General features: G+C 41.1%; 1 protein-coding gene across 1 annotated transcript in view; it reads left to right on the top strand.

Annotated features, from left to right (window-relative positions):
• Positions 1-15511, top strand: part of COG2 (component of oligomeric golgi complex 2) — a 206207-nt gene that overhangs the window by 176018 nt on the left and 14678 nt on the right. Inside the window, exons 16-17 of the mRNA XM_053711176.1 lie at positions 1042-1181; positions 12448-12625. Coding sequence (XP_053567151.1) covers positions 1042-1181; positions 12448-12625 — 318 coding nt within the window. The remainder of the gene's footprint in view (positions 1-1041; positions 1182-12447; positions 12626-15511) is intronic.

The raw sequence follows: 15511 nt of genomic DNA, 5'->3' as shown, positions 1-15511 counted from the left end.
AAGTTCTGTTTTTGATGGCTATTTCCTCAGCTCGGAGAGTCTCTGAGCTATCTGCCTTACAATGTGATTCTCCTTATCTGATTTTTCATGCAGATAAGGTAGTTCTGCGTACCAAACCTGGGTTTTTACCTAAGGTGGTTTCTAACAAGAATATCAATCAAGAGATTGTTGATCCATCATTGTGTCCTAATCCTTCTTCAAAGAAGGAACGTCTTTTACATAATCTGGACGTAGTCCGTGCCTTGAAGTTTTACTTACAAGCTACTAAAGATTTTCGTCAAACATCTTCCCTGTTTGTCGTTTATTCTGGACAGAGGAGAGGTCAAAAAGCTTCGGCAACCTCTCTTTCCTTTTGGCTTCAGAGTATTATACGCCTAGCCTATGAGACTGCTGGACAGCAGCCCCCTGAAAGAATTACAGCTCATTCTACTAGAGCTGTGGCTTCCACCTGGGCCTTTAAAAATGAGGCCTCTGTTGAACAGATTTGCAAGGCCGCAACTTGGTCTTCGCTTCACACTTTTTCAAAATTTTACAAATTTGATACTTTTGCTTCTTCGGAGGCTGTTTTTGGGAGAAAGGTTCTTCAGGCAGTGGTTCCTTCCGCTTAATCCCTGCCTTGTCCCTCCCATCATCCGTGTACTTTAGCTTTGGTATTGGTATCCCATAAGTAATGGATGATCCGTGGACTGGATACACTTAACAAGAGAAAACATAATTTATGCTTACCTGATAAATTTATTTCTCTTGTAGTGTATCCAGTCCACGGCCCGCCCTGTCATTTTAAGGCAGGTCTACAATTTTTAATTAAGCTACAGTCACCACTGCACCCTATGGTTTCTCCTTTCTCTGTTTGTTTCGGTCGAATGACTGGATATGGCAGTTAGGGGAGTAGCTATATAGCAGCTCTGCTGTGGGTGATCCTCTTGCAACTTCCTGTTGGGAAGGAGAATATCCCATAAGTAATGGATGATCCGTGGACTGTATACACTACAAGAGAAATAAATTTATCAGGTAAGCATAAATTATGTTTTTTATTTATAGGAAGTCCCTACAAAAGCCTCCTCATATGTTGAAAATGCAGTAAAGCCTCTTCATCAGCTTAAAAATGAATATACAAATATAGTGAAGCAGGCCATTTTGGAAGAATGGTTAAAGGGAGCTCTTTCTGAAAGCACTCAAAAGTAAGTACAAAAATGTGAGTAAACTGAATTTAGGCTCTGACTAAATAGGATCTAACTTAATATAGTAAGTACCTCTTTTTTCAGATTAACAGTTATAAACTTAGTTTCTTTCATTCATATATTCATATTCATAACTGCAAAGCATTAACCTCTTGAAGATTTTTTTTTAAATCCATCCACTTATAGCCTGTTTGTTTGGTTCTTGCTTATTTTAAGATATTTTATTCTTCCTGGTAAAATTAAAAATGTATGCTTACCTGATAAATTTATTTATTTCCGGGCATGGAGAGTCCACAACTTCATTCCAATTACTAGCGGGATATTTAACTCCTGGCCAGCAGGAGGAGGCAAAAAGCATGCCAGCAAAGCTGTTAAGTGTAACTTCCCTTACCCATAATCCCCAGTCATTCAGCCGAAGGAAAATGGAAAAAGAAGAAACACAAGTGTATGGAGGTGCCTGAGGTTTACTAAAAAAAACTGCTGAATTGTAATAAAAAGAGGGCGGTGTCGTGGACTCTCCATGCCCAGAAAGATATTTTTTTTTTCCAGGTTAGCATAAATTTTGTTTTCTTTCCTATGGCATCGAGAGTCCATGACTTTAATCCAATTACTAGTGGGAACCAATACCCAAGCTAGAGGACACAGAATGAAAATGGAGGGAGAACAAGGCAGGAGAAGCTAAACCGAAGGCACCACCGCTTGAAGAACCTTTCTCCCAAAAGAGGCCTCAAAAGTATCACATTTTGAAAAAGTATGCAAAGAGGACCATGTTGCCGCCTTGCAAATCTGTTCTACAGAAGCTTCATTTTTGAAAGCCCAAGATGAGGAGACAGCCCTAGTGGAATGAGCCGTAATTCTCTCAGGAGGCTGCTGTCCAGCAGAGGGAAAGGGTAGTAAAAGTGGCCTTCTGACCCTTACGCTTACCAGAGAAAACAACAAACAGGGCAGAAGATTGACGAAAATCTTTAGTTGCTTGTAGGTAAAAGTTTAGAGCATGCAGAACATCCAGGTTATGCAAAAGACATTCCTTATGAGATGAAGGATTAGGACAAAAAGAAGGAACAACAATTTCCTGTTTGTTTTGATCCGACACCACCTTAGGGAGAAAACCCAATTTAGTACGAAGGTCCACCTTATCTGCATGAAAAATAAGGTACAGGGAATCACACTGCAGAGCTGAAAGCTCAGAAACTCTGCAAACGGAAGAAATAGCAAGGAGAAACAAAACCTTCCAAGATAACAATTTTATATCAGCAACATGCATCGGCTCAAACGGAGCCTGCTGCAAAACTTTAAGAACTAGGTTAAGGCTCCAAGGAGGAGCAACAGGTTTAAACACAGACCTGATTCTGACCAGGGCCTGAACAAAAGCTTGAACATCTGGCAAATCTGCCAGATGTTTGTGCAAAAGAATAGACAGTGCAGAAATCTGAACCTTCAGAGTGCTGACTGACCAACCTTTCTCCAGGCCATCCTGAAGAAAAGATAAAATTCAGGGAATTCTCACCCAGGTCCAGGAGAAACACTTAGATTTGCATATGCCATACCTTATGGTAAATCCTGCAAGTAATAGGTTTATGAACCTGAAGCATAGTATCAATGACCGCTTCAGAAAACCCACGTCTAGACAGAACTAGGCGTTCACTCTCCAGTCAGCTTCAGAGAATCCAGGTTTGGATGGAGGAACGGACCCTGAAGTAGAAGGTCCTTCCTCAGAGGTAACCTCCAAGGAGGAAGAGAAGACATCTTCACCAGATCCACATACCAGATCCAGCGAGGCCATGCAGGAATTACAGATGCTCTCTCTCTCCTGTTTGATACAAGCGATAACTCGTGGAAGAAGAGCAAATGGAGGAAAAGGGTATGCCAAAGAAAAGATCCAAGGAACCGTTAGAGCATCTATCAGAGCGGCTTGAGGATCTCTTGACCTTGAACTGTACCTTAGAAGCTTGGCGTTTTGACAAGATGCCATCAGATCCAAGTCCGGAACCCCCCACCTGAGGGTTATCATTGAGAACACTTCGGGATGGAGAGCCCACTCCCTGGGATGAAAAGTCTGTCTGCTCAGAACATCCGCCTCCCAGTTGTCCACCCCTGGAATGGGGATAGCAGACAGTCGTGAGCTTCCACCCACTGTAGAATGTGAGTCACCTCCTTCATAGCCAAGGATCTCCGAGTTTCTCCCTGGTGGTTGATGTAACCACTGAGGTGATTTGTCCGACTGGAATCTGATAAAGCGGACTAAAGTTAACTGAGGCCAAGCTGTCAAGGCATTGAAAATTCCTCTCAACTCCAAGATGTTTATGGTCTCCGTTCCACTGACTGAGCATGCATAATTGCAGAGGTCTCAGATGGAACCGAGCAACAGAGATGATGTCCATGGAAGCAACCATCAGACCAATCACCTCTATGCATAGAAGTTTGGATTTCCTGACATCCATCCCTAAGAAACACACCCTTGTAACTGGAACAAGGGAACTCTTTTCTTGATTCACTTTCCATCTGTGGGAACGTAGAAAAGACAACAACATCTCTGTATGAGATTTTGCTAGTTGAAAAGATGATTCCTGAAGATGTTGTCTAGGTAAGGTGCCACAGCAATTCCCTGGGATCTGACCACTGCCAAAAGAGACCCCAGAACCTTTGTGAATATTCTGGGAGCTGTGGCAAGGCCAAACGAAAGTACAACAAACTGGAAATGCTTGTCCAGAAAGGCAAACCTTAGAAACTGGTAATGATCCCTGTGAATGGGAACATGAAGATATGTGTCCCTCAGGTCTATGGTCGTCATGAACTGACCTTCCTGAACCAAGGGAAGAATGGAACGAATATTTTCCATCTTGAAGGGCGGAATTTGTTGAGGCACTTTAGGTCTTAGATGGGACGGAAAGTTCTCTCCTTTCTGGGAACCGCAAAAATATTTAAATAGAATCCTAGTCCCTGTTCTTTCACATGAGCTGGAACAATTACTCACAGGGAGGATAGATCCTCTATGCAGTTTAAAGAGGCTTCCCTCTTTACTTGGTTCGAGGATAATCTCGACAGGAGAAATCTGTCCCTTGTAGGACAAGACCTGAACCCTATTCTGTAACCCTGGGATATGTCCACAGCCCACGGATCTGGGACATCTCGTATCCAAGCTTGCTGAAAACGAAAGCCTGCCCTCCTCTTGATCCAAAATTGGATCAGGACGGGACCGTTCATGCTGATTTTGAATCAGTGGAAGGTTTCTTGTTTTGCTTCCCCTTATTCCAATGCTGACTGGACTTCCAAGAGTTCCTGGATTGCTCTGGCTTAGAAGAAGAGGAAGACTTCTGTCCTTTAAAATTGCGAAAGGATTGAAAGTTAGAATCCTGACGACCTTTAGGTCTATTTTTCTTGTGCCGGCCCATTTTTGGTGAACAATCTGGGTTGTTCTTGCTGATTGCTGGATAAATTCATCCACCAATAAAAAAGTGCTGTCCAGAGTTCTGAACCAAAAAAAAGCAAAAACAAGCTTAGATGCCTTGTCTTTTTCAAATAAAGATAGCAAGAGAATGAAGAAAAATTGATAATAGGAGTAAATTAGAAAGTTGCTTAAAATTGCATGCTCTATCTGAATCACGAAAGAAAAAATTTGGGTTCAGTGTCCCTTTAACTTCTTCAGATTCTGAAAATTCAGATTCTGAAGAATTTTCCCCCATCATGTCATAGTCTAAGATTTCCCCTTCAGAAGCTACTGATGTATCCTCCTCATCAGACATTTGGAAAAGGTTGAGCAATGCAGATTTAGAGGGGTCAGAAACCTTACCAGCAGAAATATGTTTAGATTTCCTCTTACGCTTACCCCAAGTAGGGAAAGCAGATAAAGCAGCAGAAACCACAGAAGTTATCTGCGCAGCAAAATCTCCTGGTAAATAAACACCCCCAGGAGGTTGAGAGGAACCGCAGAGCACTGTATGAGAAACCACTAAGGAAAAGCCTCTCCAGCAGTGAACAAACGGTCCTCTTCTAATGACAGACGATCCTATCATCAGTAATCACTAACCGCAAAAGCCGAAACCAGCTCAACAAGCGGAGAATCACGTGAGCGGCTTAAAAAAGGAAACTGCGCCACCAAGTAAAATTGCGCGTTCTGTATCGGCTGTGACTGAACAATAAATAAAAAAGAAAAAATTTTACCTATCGTACCAGATACTTTAATTTCCTACCGACAGGTCAAATAAAATAAGGGAAGAATAAAACATAAGCTCTCCTTCAGCCAGTCTCAGAATAGGGGTAAAATCCTAGCAATCTGCTATATATTAACCCCTTAGTCTCTCTAAACATACAAACGTGCCTGCAAAAACTGCCCAAATTTTATCTACAATAAATATATAGATTTTGTTCCAAATAGGTCCACTTGAGGATTTACCCTCTAAAGTGCTGTCCTTCAGTACCTAGAAGGCAAAGGCACTTACCTGTGGATTCAGCTGCAGGTCATAAAACAACTACTTAGGTGTGACAGACACACCACTCTATGTCAGGTACCTGTAGGAAAGAAAGAACAGAGTAATCAACCCTGGCTTTCTACAAAGGGGTAACAAGATGTTAGAAGTAATGCAAAGACTACCTCACCACCTTCTAACTGCTAAAAACCACCACTACTCTTACTAAAGAGATTGAAGTGGACACAGCTAGACCCCAAATCCTTGCTTGCAGGCAAAAGTACCCATAAAAGGATTAAATATCTTCAGACACCATCTTCGCACATCCTGACAGAGGCAATTGTGACTGAGCACAGCTTGCTTCTCCTCCAAAAAATGGAGGAAAATGAGAATATTCAGCGTCTACCTATTGGTATACAGTATATGTATGCATATCTATGTAGGATTACATATACACGTGTAGATGTAAACAGATATAAACATGTCTCCTTGCATTATATTGGCTTGCAAGAAGAGCAATTTTTAACGGAAGCTTCCATTAATGCAAAACAAATGTTTGAGTTTAATTGGGAAGGAAACGAGGACATTTCTGGTCAGTGTAACAGGAGCACACAATATATTACAGCCCCAAGCTGACACTTCGTCAGCAGTAAGATCTAAGGTGAACACATCTTAGTCCACTCCATCAATACAAGTTACATATTGATGAAGCTTTAGCTGGTTGGTAGCTATCGAAAGACTAATTCTAAAATTCTAATTCAATAGAAAAACAAAATTTATGCTTACCTGATAAATTCATTTCTCCTGTAGTGTGGTCAGTCCACGGGTCATCATTACTTCTGGGATATTATCTCCTCCCCTACAGGAAGTGCAAGAGGATTCACCCAGCAGAGCTGCTATATAGCTCCTCCCCCCTACGTCACCTCCAGTCATTCGACCAAAGGACCAACGAGAAAGGAGAAGCCGAAGGGTGTAGTGGTGACTGGAGTATAATCCAAAACATTTTTTAGCCTGCCATAAAAAACAGGGCGGGCCGTGGACTGACCACACTACAGGAGAAATGAATTTATCAGGTAAGCATAAATTTTGTTTTCTCCTGTTAAGTGTGGTCAGTCCACGGGTCATCATTACTTCTGGGATACCAATACCAAAGCAAAAGTACACGGATGACGGGAGGGACAGGCAGGCTCTTTATACGGAGGGAACCACTGCCTGAAGAACCTTTCTCCCAAAAACAGCCTCCGAAGAAGCAAAAGTGTCAAATTTGTAAAATTTGGAAAAAGTATGAAGAGAAGACCAAGTTGCAGCCTTGCAAATCTGTTCAACAGAAGCCTCATTCTTAAAGGCCCAAGTGGAAGCCACAGCTCTAGTAGAATGAGCTGTAATTCTTTCAGGAGGCTGCTGTCCAGCAGTCTCATAGGCTAATCGTATTATGCTACGAAGCCAAAAAGAGAGAGAGGTAGCCAAAGCTTTTTGACCTCTCCTCTGACCAGAATAAACGACAAACAGGGAAGACGTTTGACGAAAATCCTTAGTTGCCTGTAGATAAAATTTCAGGGCACGGACTACATCTAGATTGTGTAGCAGACGTTCCTTCTTCGAGGAAGGATTAGGACACAAAGATGGAACAACAATCTCTTGATTGATATTCCTGTTAGTGACCACCTTAGGTAGGAACCCAGGTTTAGTACGCAGAACTACCTTGTCTGAATGAAAAATCAGATAAGGAGAATCACAATGTAAGGCAGATAACTCAGAAACTCTTCGAGCCGAGGAAATAGCCATTAAAAACAGAACTTTCCAAGATAACAACTTGATATCAATGGAATGAAGGGGTTCAAACGGAACACCCTGTAAAACATTAAGAACTAAGTTCAAACTCCATGGCGGAGCAACAGTTTTAAACACAGGCTTGATCCTAGCTAAAGCCTGACAAAAAGCTTGAACGTCCGGAACTTCTGACAGACGTTTGTGTAAAAGAATGGACAGAGCTGAAATCTGTCCCTTTAAAGAACTAGCAGATAACCCCTTTTCTAAACCTTCTTGTAGAAAAGACAATATCCTTGGAATCCTAACCTTACTCCATGAGTAACTCTTGGATTCGCACCAATATAAGTATTTACGCCATATTTTATGGTAAATCTTTCTGGTAACAGGCTTCCTAGCCTGTATTAAGGTATCAATAACTGGCTCAGAAAAACCACGTTTTGATAAAATCAAGCGTTCAATTTCCAAGCAGTCAGCTTCAGAGAAGTTAGATTTTGATGTTTGAATGGACCCTGGATCAGAAGGTCCTGTTTCAGAGGTAGAGACCAAGGCGGACAGGATGACATGTCCACTAGATCTGCATACCAAGTCCTGCGTGGCCATGCAGATGCTATTAGAATCACTGATGCTCTCTCCTGTTTGATTCTGGCAATCAATCGAGGAAGCATCGGGAAGGGTGGAAACACATAAGCCATCCCGAAGGTCCAAGGTGCTGTCAAAGCATCTATCAGAACCGCTCCCGGATCCCTGGATCTGGACCCGTAGCGAGGAAGCTTGGCGTTCTGACGAGACGCCATGAGATCTATCTCTGGTTTGCCCCAACGTCGAAGTATCTGGGCAAAGACCTCCGGATGAAGTTCCCACTCCCCCGGATGAAAAGTCTGACGACTTAAGAAATCCGCCTCCCAGTTCTCCACTCCCGGGATGTGGATTGCAGACAGGTGGCAAGAGTGAGACTCTGCCCAGCGAATTATCTTTGATACTTCCATCATTGCTAGGGAGCTTCTTGTCCCTCCCTGATGGTTGATGTAAGCTACAGTCGTGATGTTGTCCGACTGAAACCTGATGAACCCCCGAGTTGTTAACTGGGGCCAAGCCAGAAGGGCATTGAGAACTGCTCTCAATTCCAGAATGTTTATTGGAAGGAGACTCTCCTCCTGATTCCATAGTCCCTGAGCCTTCAGAGAATTCCAGACAGCACCCCAACCTAGAAGGCTGGCATCTGTTGTTACAATTGTCCAGTCTGGCCTGCTGAATGGCATTCCCCTGGACAGGTGTGGCCGATAAAGCCACCATAGAAGAGAATTTCTGGTCTCTTGATTCAGATTCAGAGTGGGGGACAAATCTGAGTAATCCCCATTCCACTGACTTAGCATGCACAATTGCAGCGGTCTGAGATGTAGGCGTGCAAAAGGTACTATGTCCATTGCCGCTACCATTAAGCCGATCACCTCCATGCATTGAGCTACTGACGGGTGTTGAATGGAATGAAGGACCCGGCATGCATTTTGAAGCTTTGTTAACCTGTCTTCTGTCAGGTAAATCTTCATTTCTACAGAATCTATCAGAGTCCCCAAGAAGGGAACTCTTGTGAGTGGAAAGAGAGAACTCTTCTTTTCGTTCACCTTCCATCCATGCGACCTTAGAAATGCCAGAACTAACTCTGTATGAGACTTGGTAGTTTGAAAGCTTGAAGCTTGTATCAGAATGTCGTCTAGGTACGGAGCTACCGAAATTCCTCGCGGTCTTAGTACCGCCAGAAGAGTACCCAGAACCTTTGTGAAGATTCTTGGAGCTGTAGCCAATCCGAATGGAAGAGCTACAAACTGGTAATGCCTGTCTAGAAAGGCAAACCTTAGATACCGGTAATGATTTCTGTGAATCGGTATGTGAAGGTAAGCATCCTTTAAATCCACTGTGGTCATGTACTGACCCTCTTGGATCATGGGCAAAATTGTTCGAATCGTTTCCATCTTGAACGATGGAACTCTTAGGAATTTGTTTAGGATCTTTAAATCCAAGATTGGCCTGAAAGTTCCCTCTTTTTTGGGAACTACAAACAGATTTGAGTAAAACCCTTGTCCTTGTTCCGACCGCGGAACTGGATGGATCACTCCCATTAATAAAAGATCTTGTACGCAGCGTAGGAACGCTTCTTTCTTTATTTGGTTTGTTGACAACCTTGACAGATGAAATCTCCCTCTTGGGGGAGAGGATTTGAAGTCCAGAAGGTATCCCTGAGATATGATCTCTAACGCCCAGGGATCCTGAACATCTCTTGCCCAAGCCTGGGCGAATAGAGAAAGTCTGCCCCCTACTAGATCCGGTCCCGGATCGGGGGCCCTCGATTCATGCTGTCTTAGGGGCAGCAGCAGGTTTCCTGGCCTGCTTGCCCTTGTTCCAGGACTGGTTAGGTTTCCAGCCTTGTCTGTAGCGAGCAACGGCTCCTTCCTATTTTGGTGCAGAGGAAGTTGATGCTGTTCCTGCTTTAAAATTACGAAAGGAACGAAAATTAGACTGTCTAGCCCTAGGTTTGGCTTTGTCCTGAGGCAGGGCATGGCCTTTACCTCCTGTAATGTCAGCGATAATCTCCTTCAAACCGGGCCCGAATAAGGTCTGCCCTTTGAAAGGTATATTAAGCAATTTAGATTTAGAAGTAACATCAGCTGACCAGGATTTTAGCCACAGCGCTCTGCGTGCCTGAATGGCAAATCCGGAATTCTTAGCCGTAAGTTTAGTTAAATGTACTACGGCATCTGAAATAAATGAGTTAGCTAACTTAAGGGTTCTAAGTTTGAGTGTAATCTCATCTAGTGTAGATGATTCAAGTGTCTCTTCCAGAGACTCAAACCAAAATGCTGCTGCAGCCGTGACAGGCGCAATACATGCAAGAGGTTGCAATATAAAACCTTGTTGAACAAACATTTTCTTAAGGTAACCCTCTAATTTTGTATCCATTGGATCTGAAAAGGCACAGCTATCCTCCACCGGGATAGTGGTACGCTTAGCTAAAGTAGAAACTGCTCCCTCCACCTTAGGGACCGTTTGCCATAAGTCCCGTGTGGTGGCGTCTATTGGAAACATTTTTCTAAATATCGGAGGAGGTGAGAACGGCACACCGGGCCTATCCCACTCCTTAGTAACAATTTCAGTAAGTCTCTTACTAAAACCTTAGGAAAAACTGATGTTTTTCCTAAGGTATAGGAAAAACATCAGTACTCGCCGGTACCGCAAAATATTTATCCAACCTACACATTTTCTCTGGTATTGCAACTGTGTTACAATCATTCAGAGCCGCTAACACCTCCCCTAGTAATACACGGAGGTTTTCCAGCTTAAATTTAAAATTTGAAATATCTGAATCCAGTCTGTTTGGATCAGAACCGTCACCCACAGAATGAAGTTCTCCGTCCTCATGTTCTGCCGCCTGTGACGCAGTGTCTGACATGGCCCGAATATTATCAGCGCACTCTGTTCTCACCCCAGAGTGATCACGCTTGCCTTTAAGTTCTGGTAATTTAGCCAAAACTTCAGTCATAAGATGTACTCTGCGCTACAATATCACGCACCTCCCGAGCGGGAGATGCAGGTACTGACACGTGAGGCGAGTTAGTCGGCATAACTCTCCCCTCGTTGTCTGGTGAAATATGTTCAATTTGTACAGATTGACTTTTATTTAAAGTAGCATCAATACAGTTAGTACATAAATTTCTATTGGGCTCCACTTTGGCATTAGCACATATAGTACATGTATCTTCCTCTGAATCAGACATGTTTAACACACTAGCAATTAACTAGCAACTTGGAAATGCTTTTTCAAGTAATTTACAATAATATGAAAACAAACTGTGCCTATAAGAAGCACAGAAAAAATTATGACAGTTGAAAATAATTAAGTTATAGCATCAAATCTTTGTAAGAAATATACAATTTTAGCAAAGGATTGTTCCCATTAGCAAAGGATAACTAACCCTGGCAGCAGAAAAATACACAAATAAATGTTTTTTATCACAGTCAACTACAATCTTCACAGCTCTGCTGTGATGATTACCTCCCTCAAAAAAGGCTTTGGAGATCCCTGAGTTCTGTAGAGATGAACCGGATCATGCAGGAAGAAAATGAACCTCTGACTGAGTTTTTTGATGCGTAGTAAAAGCGCCAAAAATGGCCCCTCCCCCTCACACATAACAGTGAGAGAGATCAGTGAACTGCTTTAATTTAAACAAAACTATTGCCAAGTGGAAAAAATAGTGCCCAAAACATTTTTTCACCCAGTACCTCAGAGAAATAAACGTTTTTACATGCCAGCAAAAAAACGTTTAACCTCAATAAATTAATTGTTATTTAAAACCTATTGCAAGTCCCTGCAAATTAGGTTAAGTCTATGCATACAGTATAAATCCAGTGAAGTACCATTCCCCAGAATACTGAAGTGTAAAATATACATACATGACAGCCTGATACCAGCTACATCTACTGCATTTAAGGCTGAGTTTACATTATAACGGTATGGCAGGATTTTCTCATCAATTCCATGTCAGAAAATAACAAACTGCTACATACCTCTTTGCAGATTAATCTGCCCGCTGTCCCCTGATCTGAAGTTTACCTCTCCTCAGATGGCCGAGAAACAGCAATATGATCTTAACTACTCCGGCTAAAATCATAGAAAAAACTCAGGTAGATTCTTCTTCAAATTCTACCAGAGAATGAATAACACACTCCGGTGCTATTATAAAATAACAAACTTTTGATTGAAGGTAATAAACTAATTAAATCACCACAGTCCTCTCACACATCCTATCTATTCGTTGGGTGCAAGAGAATGACTGGAGGTGACGTAGGGGGGAGGAGCTATATAGCAGCTCTGCTGGGTGAATCCTCTTGCACTTCCTGTAGGGGAGGAGATAATATCCCAGAAGTAATGATGACCCGTGGACTGACCACACTTAACAGGAGAAACCTATTCAGATGTTGTATGTAGCTATGTTGTATCATGACACCAAACATTCCAAAAAGTTGTGTCTGCCAGTTTTCCAAAGTGTATTGTATTCTAATTTGTTTTAATGAGTTATTAATTTTATCTTCTTTAGGTATTATGATACAGTATCCGATGTTCTCAGCTCTGTCAAGAAAATGGAGGAAAGTCTCAAAAGACTTAAACAAGCACGTAGAACTGTCACGTCAAGTAATGCATCTATTGGGGGGAATAGTGATGATAACAAAATCAGACTTCAGCTGGCTCTAGATGTTGAATATTTGGGGAACCAGGTATGCTCAACCAAGAATGGATTGTTTGGTAACATTTTACATATTTATTAAAGGGACACTAAAGTAAAAATTGAACTTTCATGATTTAGATAGAGCATGCAATTGTGAGAGGCTTTCCAACTTCTGTTATAAAAGTTTGCACATTTTGTTTATATACACACTTTCTGAGGCACCAGCTCCTACTCAGCATGTGCACCCGTTCATTAGGTATATGTATATTAGTATGTGATTGGCTGATAGTTGTCACATGATACTGGGGGCCAGGAAATGTGGAAAAAATAAATGTTGCTTATTGCATTGTCTTTTTATTATGCACTTGTTAATTATGCAATGCTACTGTATTTAACGGTCCTTTAAATGGAGGAATGAATAGTATATATTCCCAAGCTGAGAATTTTTTGGTACCTTGCAGTTCAGTGCTTATCAAGACTTTGTTGAAGTACATTTCACCATCACCACTTGATTGTTAAAGGGTTAGAAATCGTTCCATTTTTTTCAGAAATAAAAAGTACATAATCAGAAAGTTCAACTCATATGCTTTTAAAAACACTGTCCTTAAAAATGAAGCTTGCATATTTATAAAATTAATATTTTTATTTCTGTATAAAACAACACTGTTATATAAATATACTTTGTACCTCTGTGATTACCTTGTATCTAAGCCTCTGGAAACTGCCCCCTTATTTCAGTTCTTTTGACAGACTTTCGTTTTAGCCAATCAGTGCCTAGGAACTTTATGAGCACAGTGTTATCTATATGAAGCACATGAACTAACAACATCTAGTGGTGAAAAACTGTCAAAATGCATTTAGAAAAGAGGCAGCATTCAAGGTCTAAGAAATTCGCATATAAACCTCCTAGGTTTAGCTTTCAACTAAGAATACCAAGAGAACAAAGCAAAATTGGGGATAAAAGTTAATTGGAAAATTGTTTAAAATTACATGCCCTTTCTGAATCATGAAAGTTTTATTTGGACTAGACTGTCCCTTTAACGTTGCCTCAGTTGTATCCAAATTAGTATAAATTGTATCTTATTTGGGAATCATAATATACCAAGCTGTGAACTCTACAAGTCTTTGTATAGAAAGTACACTTTCTATACATAGCCAACCAGTAGCGTTACCATTTAAAGACACAGTACCCAATATAAGTATCCGATTTCATATTATTATTTTTCCATATTGCATAGGAACACTGTATATTTCACCTTTATATAATATTGGGGCACACTATATTAACAATGATACGGCTAGATTTAGAGTTGGGCGGCAGCCGTCAAAACCAGCGTTAGAGGCTCCTAACGCTGGTTTTTACCGCCCTCTGGTATTTGGAGTCAGTCAGGAAAGGGTCTAACGCTCACTTTCCAGCCGCGACTTTTCCATACCGCAGATCCCCTTACGTCAATTGCGTATCCTATCTTTTCAATGGGATCTTTCTAACGCCGGTATTTAGAGTCGTGGCTGAAGTGAGCATTAGAAATCTAACGACAAGACTCCAGCCGCAGAAAAAAGTCAGGAGTTAAGAGCTTTCTGGGCTAACGCCGGTTTATAAAGCTCTTAACTACTGTGCTCTAAAGTACACTAACACCCATAAACTACCTATGTACCCCTAAACCGAGGTCCCCCCACATCGCAGCCACTCTATTAAAAAATTTTAACCCCTAATCTGCCGACCGCACACCGCTGCCACCTACGTTATCCCTATGAACCCCTAATCTGCTGCCCCTAACACCGCCGACCCCTATATTATATTTATTAACCCCTAATATGCTGCCCCCAAAGTAATAAAGTTATTAACCCCTAATCCGCCTCACTCCCGCCTCAATAACCCTATGATAAATAGTATTAACCCCTAATCTGCCCTCCCTAACATTGCCGACACCTAACTTCAAGTATTAACCCCTAATCTGCCGATCGGAGCTCACCGCTACTCTAATACATTTTTTAACCCCTAAAGCTAATTCTAACCCTAACCCTAACACCCTCCTAAGTTAAATATAATTTAAATCTAACTAAATAAATGAAATCTTATTAAATAAATTATTCCTATTTAAAGCTAAATACTTACCTGTAAAATAAACCCTAATATAGCTACAATATAAATTATAATTATATTGTAGCTATTTTAGGATTAATATTTATTTTACAGGCAACTTTGTATTTATTTTAACCAGGCACAATAGCTATTAAATAGTTAATAACTATTTAATAGTTAACTAGTTAAAATAATTACAAAATTACCTGTAAAATAAATCCTAACCTAAGTTACAATTAAACCTAACACTACACTATCAATAAATTAATTAAATAAAATACCTACAATTATCTACAATTAAACCTAACACTACACTATCAATAAATTAATTAAATAAAATACCTACAAATAAATACAATTAAATAAACTAACTAAAGTACAAAAAATAAAAAAGAACTAAGTTACAAAAAATAAAAAAATATTTACAAACATTAGAAAAATATTACAACAATTTTAAACTAATTACACCTACTCTAAGCCCCCTAATAAAATAACAAAGCCCCCCAAAATAAAAAAAATGCCCTACCCTATTCTAAATTAAAATAGTTCAAAGCTCTTTTACCTTACCAGCCCTGAAAAGGGCCCTTTGCGGGGCATGCCCCAAAGAATTCAGCTCTTTTGCATGGAAAAAAAACACATACAATACCCCCCCCCCCAACATTACAACCCACCACCCACATACCCCTAATCTAACCCAAACCCCCCTTAAATAAACCTAACACTAAGCCCCTGAAGATCTCCCTACCTTGTTTTCACCTCACCGGGTCCCGATCTGTCCAGAAGAGCCTCCGATGTCTTGATCCAAGCCCAAGCGGGGGGCTGAAGAGTGACGTCCATCCTCGGGCTGAAGTC

The sequence above is a fragment of the Bombina bombina genome, chromosome 4 (genome assembly GCF_027579735.1).
Source record: "Bombina bombina isolate aBomBom1 chromosome 4, aBomBom1.pri, whole genome shotgun sequence".
NCBI classification, from domain to species: Eukaryota; Metazoa; Chordata; class Amphibia; order Anura; family Bombinatoridae; genus Bombina; species Bombina bombina.
This window is presented reverse-complemented; position numbering and strand designations above follow the sequence as displayed.